We start from the raw sequence: 12,751 nt of genomic DNA, 5'->3' as shown, positions 1-12,751 counted from the left end.
AACCCATAAAAGTTATTTAACAGTTCCAGTGATTCATATGATTCACTCTTACCCATATAGTCATATAGGAAGTTTACATATTTGTTAAATTTTTCCACTCTGGATTCTCTGATTGCTTCTATGTGGGAACCAAATTCTTATTCAGTCATTTGTTAATCATGTTTGACTCTTTATGATACTTTTTAGGGGTTTCTTGGCAAAGAAACTGGAGTGGTTTGCCATTGCCTTCTCTAGCTCATTTTGTAGATGAGGAACTGAGGCAAAGATAAATGACTTGCTCAGGGTCATACTAATAGTGTCAGAGTCTGGATTTGAATTCATGAAATCAAGTCTTCCTGATTCCAAGCCCAGTATTCTATCTATTGTGCCATCTAGCTGCCCCAACAAAATTACTGGTTTTCAGCTCAGGTTTCAATGGGGCAGGTAGGTAGTATAGTGGATAGAATGCTGAACCTGGAATCAAGATGATTCAGTCTCAGACATTTAGTAAAATATACAACCCTAGGAAAATCACTTACTCTATTTGCTTTGGTTTATCATCTCTAGAAAGAGCTGAAGAAGGAAAGGCAAACCACTCCAGTATCTCTTGCCAAGAAAACGTCAAAGGAAGGATAAAGAAATGGTCACAACTGAACAACAATAATATTTTGGTAGCTAGCACATAAATTCTAATTATTTACATATTAAAGTTTTACCTGCTGGAAGGAAATCTTAGAATGAAAGAACAAAAATAGCATCTCAAAATCAGATTAAAATGCAATTTAATTTTAGGTTATCATTCCACTGAAGTTCAATAAGATTTAACAAAGAAATCTTGAACCAAATAAGCAAAGACAAAACTGCATTGTGCCTTTAGAAACTTTTAAGTATTCTTCTTCAAGGCTTTTTCTTCTTGAATATAAACCATTCTGACTTTTGGAACTTCCAAAGAACAGAGTACAATAATCAAAAAGTATTTCCTGAGCATCTACCATGTAAAAAACATTGTTCTAGACATTTTGGTGTTAAATCTATAAATGGCACAAATTTAGTGTTCATCAAAAAATGGAATAAATTAATATTAATCATAATTTCTGTTTCATATTTAAATGGAAGCTTTAAATTCAAAAGAACTTTAGGCATAAGAATCTCAGTGGCAAATTGTCTTTATTTTTCTTCAAGCAGGAGAACTAAAACTAAATCATTTTAAATGAGCATCACTGTTTTATACTTCTGGATTTAAACTTATCCAGTGTAGTTTCACCTAAAAACCTAGTTAGTATAGTTACAAGATAAATCCCTAAAATGTGCAATTAACAATCAATCACTTGGCATTTGTTGCAGCTTAAAATAACTCTCTTATCAGACAGAAAGGATAAAGTCAATGGTTCTCCTAAATCATCATCTTGAGATGAGGGAGACAAAAAAAAGGACAGAAGTGGTTTTCATGTACCAAATGAGACTACCTCTTCTGCCCTAAAAACAATTTTGACTTTGAAGAAAAAGAAAGAGCAATTCAGGATATTAGGAGGAGCAGGAGGGGAGGGAATAGAAGACAAAAGAGAGAGTAAAGATGGAGAAAAGAAGAGGAGAAGAATCCAATTAAACCAAAACACACTTGAGTGTTTCTTGTATTCTTAAGATGACACAAAGAAGTATAAACTCTGGTCCCCACTCAAAAGATGTTTAAAGTCTTACTGAGGAGATAAAATGTAAGTGTGTAAGAAACTAACAACAAAAAATCTTAACATTTTGTTAACATGAGAAGTACATGATTAATTATCAAATGAACAGTATAAATAAGATTTATGTAGAACTTCAAAGGAAGACTATTTTTCTTTCCAGAACTATCATCAATAGGGAAAACTCATAGTCCACTTGTCTAAGGAAGATCTGAAGCCATAGATCTCCAGTTTCCTCCTCAACATCTTTTCATCAAAGCAGGTCCCTCTAGACCTGAAAAAGGTCAACATCAGTTTCCAATCCACAAGAAGACTGTGTCCGTATCTATTCCAAATTCTTGATGCCTATTTCTGATGGCAAGGCTTTTGACTCTGGGAAGCTTGGTGTGAACTGATTGCTCAGGGATCTTGTATTCTTTTTCACTGGAGTTTTTCCTCTAAATTCTAGCTCTCTGATTTAGAACAAAGGGAAGGAAACTGGCAGATTAAACCCTGACACGGAAAAGAAATATAGGATGTTATTTAGAGGGAGAAATAAAGTCCCATGAAGTAATGAGACCCTAGCTGATACTCCAGACTTAATTTCCTGACTAATTCATAGTCTCACTAGAATAGAAAAGTATACCTTGACCTAACTACACCACCTACCACACCAACCTGGTAAGACATAGACATATCACAGAGATCAGCTAAAAAGAATATACCATCCCCCTAACACCCCCTCACAGTACACATTAGAATAGAATAGCAAATACACTTGAACTAACTCCTACTTAGGCTAATTAATAAGAAAATAGTACTACAGCATGTGGATGTGGAATCCTGGACCACAAATCACAAAAAAGGACTTTCCCTAGAGCAACACATGGGCACTGCTTTTCTTTGCTGACCTTTGGCTGAACTTATGTTGAAGTCAAGCTAATTGTAGTATCATTATCATACATTAATACTCCCCTAAGTGGACTTTTCTATATGCATTCTGGGTAACCCTGAGGGGTCTACATGGCCCCCTCATCACAACAAACTTCTCTTATAAGGCAAAATTAACATATCCTGTTAGAAACACAGCACTTCTTGTCTTATAGAAGCCCCTATTTTCCACCCCAGTTTTCAGCTTGCCCTCTCCTAGGGAGCAGTCTCCTAAGGAGGATGACACCTCTCAACCCCCAAACAAATGCCCTTTGCTTGGCTTGGAGACAGTTTGTGAGTTGTAATTCTTTGGGGATCGCTTGAGTCATAATTTTTAAGGGTAATGCTATGAAAACACTCCTATACCTCATTAGAGGGATTTGTCATATAGTATATATGTATGATGGGTCTTTATATTTTTATATATACATATATAGAAAATTATATATGAAAATAAATGTATATCATCTATATATATATAGTTTTTATATGTTTATATATAGTGCTTATATATGTAAAATATGTAGGTATATGATACACCACTGGATCTAGTGAAGAGTGAAAAATTAAAGTCACTGGAGAAAAGCTATAACTTAAGGAGCAAGGACTTGGAGAAAATAATGGCATTAGGGCATAGTTAACCTTGGGGAAAATATCTCTTCCTCTGAAAAAGGATAAGATGAAACGTTGTGAAGAGACAGATTTTTAGAAAGGAGAGAGAATTCATGTTTCGTATCCTTAAAGAGGCCAAGCCAATGGCTGGAAAGAGAGAAAAGGTCTGAAAAGCAGGAGAATGTATACAACATGGATGACCCTGAACTCCACTGCCTAGAAGGCTAGGTAAATCAGATTTCACCTTTTCATCCTACCAGGATTCTCTAGTTCCCTTAAAGAGGTTCGAAGGTATCTAGACTCTTTGCAATTGGCTCTAGTTCCCACCGTAGTGGCCTGCTAAATGTAGGAGGTGGTCTTCTGTTCCTTCTGTCCATTAACTACTAATTAGCAAAGTGGCTTTTACACAGAAAGAGGATGGAACCTGCTCAAAGTCAATATACTCTTTGAAGAGTGAGTGTCCTAAGGGTAGCAATCAACTCTCATTGGTTAATAATGAGAAGAATCAATGTTTCACTGAAAGGTAGGACTATTCTAATGGGGGTTGAGAGATATGACTTAAATTATATCATTGACTTCAAGCTCACCCCCAGTCTTGGGCAATGTAGTTAAAAGGATCTATCCCTATTCAAGCTTGAATAGAACACAATGGGTCAGACTTCACCTTATATTCTTTTTTTCATTACTATTAGTCTTCTTTTAGTTTTGAAGAAATGAAAACTACAATTACAGAATTGGAGAGACAATTCCCTACAACCGGAAATGGAAAGAAACAAAAATAGTCAGGTTGTGTATTTTAGAGTGGATGAGACATCACTGTCTACAAATCTGGTACATAATTGCAGGGTGGAAATAGTCTTAGACCTCAAGTAGACAGTGCCATGAGATCTAAAAGCATGGATTTCTTCAGGTATCATCTAGGTCTACTAATATAGTATGGTATTTTATATTGACATTTGACCCTGTCATTAAGGAAATGTTTCCATATAATTTATAGAATGCCTCACAGGTGAATTAAGATACATGAAAAGGTGATTGTACATGAAACAAGTTTTAATAATAGGTTTACTTTAGGACTCTAGAGTTCTTAGCTTCATACTCTTAGAAAATCCATGCAGTAATTACTACCATGAGAATAGAATTTGGATCTGATACAGTGCAAATATAAATCAAAATACTGAATTAGTTTATATATAGTCTTGGAAATTACTGAAAATGTTGTCATGATTTTACATACCAATATACCTGAATTTAACTCAAATGGAAGGGCTTACTGAAATTCTCTACTAAAGACATTATAAAAGTTAAAACTTTTAAACTCAGTACCAGAAGAAAAGTGGATCAGGCTATAGGTAAAAGATAATTTCACATCTTACTTGGTTGTTATAAAAAATTATTGAACAGTGATAGATCATAAATGATTTATATAAAAGTGAGGTGGTAGTTCTACTTAGTTCTTAACCTATGGGGAGTCATCAAAAATATAATGCTTAAGGGGATAGAATTCAATATAGAAAATTATTCTTTAGGTTCTTTTGAAAAAATCAGATATAAAATGTTAAATTGATTCTGAAGATATGATAGCTTGTTTTAGTTGGCAAGGTCAGGCAATATCTCTCAGCTCCTTGAATTAAAAAGAAAGAAAAGTCAAATTAAGTGATGACTATATATTATCAGACTCAAGATATAAGACTATATTCTTTTAAATTTTTTTCTTAACATTTTTAAAGTTTTGAGTTTCAAATTCTATTCCTTGCTCCCTCCTTCCCCTCCTCCCTCCCTGGGACAGTAAATAATAAGATATAGGTTATTCATGTGTAATCCATATTAATCATTTTGTACAAGACAACTCCAATAAAAAAAATAAGTGGAAAATAGTGTGCCTCATTCTGAATTCAATCAAAATCAGTTCTTTCTCTGGATGTAGATACTGTGTTTCATTGGTCCTTTGGAATTGTCTTAGATTATTGTATTGATGAGAATAGCTAAGTCATTCACAATTCTTACTAGAACAAGATTGCTGATTCTGTGTACAGCTGATTCTGATCACTTCACTCAGCATCAGTTCCTCTAAGTATTTCCATGTTTTGCTGAAATCATCTTGCTTATAATTTTTATAGCATAATAATATTCCATTACAATCATACACCATAGTGTGTTTAACTATTCTCCAATTGATGAGCATCTCTTTGATTTCCAATTCTTAGCCACTACAAAAAAGAGCTGCTATAAATATTTTTGTATAAATATGTCCTTTTCCATTTTGGGGGGGAATGCCTTTGGTATTGCTGGGTCAAAGAATACATGGTTTTTTATAGCCCTTTGGGAATAGTTCCAAATTGGTCACCAGAAAGGTTGGTATATCCTTTTTCAAATGGAAAAAAATCCAAAGCTCAACCTGTTAATCATTGAATCACTTTAGGAAGTCAGAAAGTAAAAGCAATGGTTATTACTTTGAAGTAGATTGTGTAAATAATACTTAAACATATTCTGCAAAATTCAACTATGAAGTATTCTGTCTAAGGATTTCAGTAGAAGATTACACAAAGAGTAGAGAGTGGAAACTGACTTATAAATAAAAAGTACAGTTTAAAGTTAAATTCAAAAGAGAAATTGTGCATTGTTAAGTGCATAATTTTAATTTGTTTCTGGTTTTCTTTGATCTAAAAGAACAGGGAAGACTAGACCTCAGGAATTGTTCTAAAGGACTGCCACATGGGAAATCATGTGTTTTGTGGTTAGGAAAAAAACATTTCCCTAATACTTTTCTCAAAAAAGACTCTTAGTTTAGATGAAGGAAGTTTAGGGTATGAAGTCAATGTAACTATAAGGGAAGGGAAAGAAAGTACAAGGGATAGAAAATCCTACTCAAAACACTTTAGTAGTTCAGAGGAAAGACCACTTACAGTCACAATGATTGGTGTATCTCTCTCTTCAAATATTTAAGAATTGGATAGCTATGGCTTTGATAAAGGCTCATTTCACTACAATAAAATGTTCATGAATTGCAGGTCATCCTTGATTGGGGCTAATCTCTATATTGTTCCAATTTTAGTTTATGTACTGCCAAAGCCAGCACTCATTAAGGTAAAATCAAATTAAAGGAGGATAAAAACACTATGAAACTGTTTTGCCTTTCTTTGTATTACTGTTTTAGTTCCTAATTCATAGTAAGTGCCTAATTAATGCTTATTGACTGACTCATTGATATTAACACAAAACAATCATTAAATTATTATGTAAACAGCTACAATCAAAAGATAACTTCATTTGTAGCTGAGGGTAACTTGCTCAAGGTCACACAGATAGAGAGTAGCAGAGCTTCTCACTCCAAACTGAATTAGTTCTCTCTTCATTGTTGCACACTGGGGATATTTCCTCCCACTGGTCATTTATCGGACCACAAACCTTATAGTAGATGGTATCCTGAGCACCTGTATCCAACTACTTGTCATCATTCTTGTGATAGGTCTCTCTTAACTGAGTTAGGGCTAGAGCCAGTTCATCACAGGTCCTTTGCTATTGTCCCAATCTGTGGATCATGCCAGAAATGGTGCCCCTCAAGCACAAGAACCAGAAAAGTATCTCCATGGGGTAGCCCTGAAATAGGATGCAAGTAGAGTTGAAATACAATCTAAAGCTATTTTCAGGGTAACCTGGAAAAGACAGTAAAAGAAATAACTTGAGTGACAGGAGAGAATATTAAGTCAAACAAATATCTCTGTCTAAGGAAAAAAAAGGGAGACTGTGATTTTCCTTCTTATTGAGGAAATAGACATGAAGTTTTACATTTCTTAGAAGGAACTAAGTGACTGAAGAGCTGAGAGAAGATTATTTCAGTTGAACAATCTACTACAAAAGCAAACTTCTGTCCTTATTAATATAAGGTCAGAAATTAATCATCCAGGTTAATTTTAATAAGAACTCAATACCTTTTCAACTGAACCTGTGTTCTCATTTGGGGGGAGAAGGGGGGTTGGCAAGACAATGGAGTTATGTGACTTGCCCAAGGGTACACAGGTAGGTAATTATTACATATCTGAGGTCAACTTTGAACTCACATCCTCCTAACTCCAGGGGTGGTGCTCTATTCACTGCACCACCCAGCTGCCCTGAGTCTACATTTTTTCCAAAGGTATAGTTTGTCATTAAGTATCCTTACTCACCTCAAAAGACTCACCTATTTTCTCTCAAAAGTTTGTTACTGGTGGGGGGGTGGCTAGGTGGTGTAGTGGATAAAGCACTGGCCCTGGAGTCAGGAGTACCTGGGTTCAAATCTGACCTCAGACACTTAATAATTACCTAGCTATGTGGCCTTGGGCAAGCCACTTAACCCTGTTTGCCTTGCAAAAACCTAAAAGAAACAAAAAGTTTGTTACTGGTGGGCAGGGGTAAGGGGGCATGTTGAATACAATATGGTTTGTTTCTTACATTTTCCCAATACCTAAGGATACCAATGAAGAACTCTGACTCTCCATCTAGCTCTCAATTTTTGTTACATTACCAGTTCATTTTCTTTTCCTGTCATAATTCTTTGATGACACTAGTTCATCATGTGTTATAGCTTGCTCACACTTATCACACCTCTTCTATGATAGCTCATTTTTAGTTTGTTGGAGTTAGTAGTATTCTATGTCTTGCAATTATATAGATATATAATATTAGCATTCAAAAGATGGGCTTTTACTTTCATGGGAAGAATTCTATAATTTCCTAGTAGCAATCTAGACTCATATCATTTTCCTTTAGCACTCAGAGCCCAACTCAAGTCTCTCTATATTGTCTATTCTAAATAGATATATGGTTTGACAAGTTCCATAGGGTCCTCATCCAAATGTAAGTTAAAATCTGTGCAACAGACATTCTTTATCCACTTAATCTTTCTCATGTGGATAGACTGCCCAAACTCCTTTCAATGACTGCAGATCTTTTCCAGGATGTTGTGTAATGTTATGGGACTTGTTACAATCATCATGTCATTCAAAAACGGAGTATCTGAAGGACTTGATAAACCCTCATTGAATCTCCTTCATTACAAGGCAAATACCTTTGACATATATCATGCTGATTAATGCCATATTTGATATTTCTTATCAAAATGTCATTCAACAACATTATTTCTGTTGTTAGCATTTTATAAAGATTTTATATAGATGAGTAAGTGGAATATAGGTTGATATTTATTTTATGGTTTCTGATTCCTTTTGAGAATAATAAAGTCCTCAATTTTTTCCCCATGCCTTTGCTGTCTTCTCTCCCTATAGATACTTTGTAAATAGGTCCCTCCATGTTTTCATAATTGTATTACCTCCAGCACAGTTCTCGTGTTCTCTCTCTCTCTCAATATTACTTGATCCAATCCATCTGCTTCACTTATCTTTGTTCTTGTTAGTGGCATTTCTATTGCCTCTATGAGCATGTGCTAAACTGTAATTTTAGGGTCCAAAGGTAGTGTTCCATCACCCTCATGGATGAAATGTCTAGAAATGATTCCTCCATTACTTCACCCACTTTCTTCTCAACTCTATACAATCTGGCTTCTGCCTCAACTAGTCTAGATAAACTACTTTCTATGAGATTGCCAGTGACCTTTTAATCATCAAATCTTGTGGTCTTTTCCCATTACTCATTCTTCTTGACATTTCTGCTGCTCTTGAAAATGCTGAACACCTCCTCCTCATGGAATAATTTGTGTTTTCTTGGCTTCACAGATATTATGCTACCCTGGTTCCCCTCTTTCCTTTAAAACTATTCTTTCCATATCTCCTTTGCTATATTATCCTCTTCTTGACATATGTGTGTGTGTGTGTGTGTGTGTGTGTGTGTATATATATATATATATATATATACACACATATATTTATATGAATATATTTGCAGTCCTGGTCTCTCTTATAAATCAGCATGTCTAACTACCTACAAAGAATCTTTACATTCAACTAATAAAAAGATAGATGGAAGGTGAATCCAGTTTCAGGTAATTAGACATAAAAATGCTTAAGTAGAATAAGACAATAAATGTTGTGTAAATGTTAACCTATTAATGAATATGTCTACCTAATTAATGTCTTTTCCCCCCACTCCTTACTTCAACCTGAATATTCAGTTCTGCTTTCCAAACTGATTCCCAGTCCTCCTAAACCTTCACTTTGGCTTCCTTCTTGATGTCATTCTCCTACCTGTTCAGGAGGTTTCAACTCTGGACCACTGAAAAAAGTCAATTCCAGCCTTGGTGGTCCCTGGATTTTACAGGAACAGAACAGAAACAATTTGTACTGCACATTTTCTTTGCTCATTAAGAAGTTAAATATATCTCATTATGATTTATATCTGTGGGTGTTTAAACTATGTACTATAGGATATTAGAATTCTATAGGTGATCACCAGTGGTTATAAAGGGAAAACAACAATAAAACACTATGATCCCTTTTTGTTATAGAATATAACTTCATTAAGTCACTATTGATATATTCACAATAGTGAATGATTTAATTTCCCAGCTAACTAAATATTTCATTTTTTATTAGAAAATATAATCCTCTAAATTTGATTAATTCAAAGTACATTTCCCAAGTCCTCTGAATTTCAAAGTATTAAGATTTTATTATATTTTATTTTGTTATCAAAATCCTAACTGCTGAAACAGTCTGTTAGATTATAAACTCCTTGAAGGCAGGGGCTTTCTTTTGGCTTTTTATTTTCTGAATATCAATATCTGAATATCTGAATATCAATATCTGAATATCAATGCTTACTTAGCACAGTAGGTACTTAATAATTTACTTTGTAAATAGGCTTTTTTGTTTTTTAATTTGACATTTGTACCTTAGAATAATTACTGCCTAGTTTTATACATGTATCTATGCAATACACACACACACACACACACACACACATACAACATACACTTTTTTCTTTGGAGACTAAATAATGTTTCATGATTTTTTAAAGTCTAAAAATTTCATTGTTACTTCTTCTTTAGACTTTTAATATGTTCAATCCATTATTTTCTACTCAACAGAGTTGAAAATATGTCAATGAGATTAGAAGAAGTAAATGAAAGAGAACATTTTATGAAAGCTTCACTACAAACTGTGGACCTCCGACTCTCTCAACTGGAAGAACTATCAAGTAGAATGGTGAATGCTCTTGAAAAACTTGCAGGAATTGATAAGTCTGAATTGGTTCCAACACGCTCCAGGGCATCTTCAGAATGTGATGTAACTTTTCTCCTGAGACAAAGTAGTGTCAACAGTTCTGATGGATATGGCATGTTTCGATACCATTTTAATGGAGAAGAGTTAGTATATGAAGATAGTGTCATTCCTCTGTCACCTGGGCCTGGATTGCGTAAAAAAACCTGTTCATTTCGACTAAAGGAAGAGAAGGATGGTCAAGAATCAAGGATTCATCTGGTGCCAGAACGTCAGGGAAGCCTTCGGATGATATCCAACAATACATCAGCAACACAAGATTGCTGTAAAATCACATTAGATAACATACAAGATGTTTTGCCAAACTCTGGTCCAAATATTGGTGTTTCCACAGAAGAAGATGACAAGCAGGGAAATTCAAAAAATGATCAAACTGTCTCCCAAGACTTAAATCAAACAGGTGCTATGGATGGACAGGCCAGATCAGATATTCAGAATATTCAGTTAAAAGTAGAAAGGACAAAGTTAGAAGGAGCTATTTCTTACCCATTAGAAAAAACAAAAGTAACACGTTACTATCCTGATGAAACTTTAAAGGCAACTATGAAGTCTAGAAGTTTTGTGTTTTCTCATGAAAGAAAGCTATTTGGTGGAATTAATAACTGGAGTACAGACTATAATTCAATAATGGATCAAGTGTGCCCTATTACAACTGAACAGTGGACTACAGGATGGAAATATCAAGTTGAAAAGAAAATTTCTCGATCTCGTAGTACAGATTTCCCTTTAACTGTATCTGAAGCTGCAATGCAAGCAGAACAAAAAGAACACTTAACGGACACAGAAGATGAAAGTTATGTTAAAGAAGCAGTTCCCAAAGTCTCTCATACTTCTTTGGCCGTCATTGGCAGAACTTTGACTACAACAGAAAACTTATTGTCTGTGAAACCAGACAGAATTTGTGGATTTCCTTCTGTACGGTCAAAAAGTTTACATACTCATTCTCGGACTGTCAAGACCATTCAGGAAAAACTGGACAGACCTGGGCATGCTAGCAGTGTAACTAACCTAGTAGTTGGGTTTAGAAGTACAGTAGAAGCACAGAAGGCTAAAGAAGAGAAGGCCTCCACAGAAACTGAGTGTTAAAAACATTAAAAAAAAAAAGATGGCAGGTGCTATTTTGATTAGTTAAGTGATGTAGTATAACTTTCTGAAGAAAACTTGTTCATAATTTTTAGGGCTAATTTTTCATTTTTTTTTTCTTTTTGTAAGGCAATGGGGGTTAAGTGACTTGCCCAAGCTCATATAACTAGGTAATTAGTAAGAATCTGAGAGCAGATATGAATTCAGGTTCTCCTGACTCCAGGGCCAGTGCTCTATCCATTGTGCTACCTAGCTTCCCCCTAATTTTTCATTTACTTTTAAATAAAATACTAATCCAAGCTTAAAAGCAATATTCTATTGAATCAGGGGTGTAATACTTCAATAAAACTTACCGACATGCTTTGTTTTTATATCACCTTCAATCTCTAATATATTCACTCACCCAGAAAATCATCAATATTAACAAATAATAAAAAAAAAAAAAGAAAAAGCATTCAATACAACTAGCATCAACTGAATCCAGTGATTCAGATCAGGGTGTTCCTTCACTCTAAATTAACTACCTCCACTCCAGCAAAGAGATAAAGATGTGTTGTCACATATTTTAAGAGTAGGCTAGGTCATTATAAACACAAAGAGTTCAGTTTAGGATGCATCTTAATGAACTTAATGTTGTTCAGGGAGAACAGAACTAAATTAAGCTAAAAATAAAAAAAAACACAATGTGAATGCTGGGAAGCATATTAGAGATTACAGCAATAAATCAAGAAAAATTAGCTAATAAACATGCAGGAGAGAACAAAGTTCTTATTTCTGTGAGCTACTAATAGCGCTAAAGAGTAAAAATGTGAACATTGCTGCCATAATGCTCCTTAGACAGTTATAGAACAAAGTAAATCATAGCCGAAAAGGAGATAGGATATGGAAGGAGGAAAATATAGGTGCTTAAAGCTTGGGAAACCCAGTGTCAGAAGATATAGATTTGAGTCCCTATTCTAACAGAAAGTCACTTAGTTTCCAGGAATTATTAATTAAATTAATTAAATCTGGGAAATAAAACTTTCACTACCTAGCACCTGGGGCTGTGAGGAGAATGCTTTGTGAATTGTAAAGCTCTATGTAAAAGTAAACTTTATTGTAATATGGGGAGTGTAGAAAGCATCTAAAATTTGCCCCTAGGTGCCATTCAAAGCACTGGTGACTGAGGTTGCCTATTCACGATTTAGAGAAAGTTTTAAGTTCCATAGAGAAACCACTAAGAGTATTTTAAAATTGTATAAAATGCCAGCAAAAAAAGATTTATTTTATAAC

At 34.6% G+C, this 12,751-nt stretch overlaps 1 protein-coding gene across 1 annotated transcript in view; it reads left to right on the top strand.

The window, feature by feature from the left end:
* Window positions 1-12,751, top strand: part of LOC141521570 (transient receptor potential cation channel subfamily M member 1-like) — a 22,811-nt gene extending 10,060 nt beyond the window's left edge. Inside the window, exon 4 of the mRNA XM_074234270.1 lies at window positions 10,204-12,751. Coding sequence (XP_074090371.1) covers window positions 10,204-11,482 — 1,279 coding nt within the window. The 3' untranslated portion in view covers window positions 11,483-12,751. The remainder of the gene's footprint in view (window positions 1-10,203) is intronic.

This window comes from Macrotis lagotis, chromosome 4, assembly GCF_037893015.1.
Source record: "Macrotis lagotis isolate mMagLag1 chromosome 4, bilby.v1.9.chrom.fasta, whole genome shotgun sequence".
Taxonomy (NCBI): Eukaryota; Metazoa; Chordata; class Mammalia; order Peramelemorphia; family Peramelidae; genus Macrotis; species Macrotis lagotis.
Note: the sequence above shows the minus strand (reverse complement) of the source record. Positions and strands in the feature narration are given on the sequence as shown.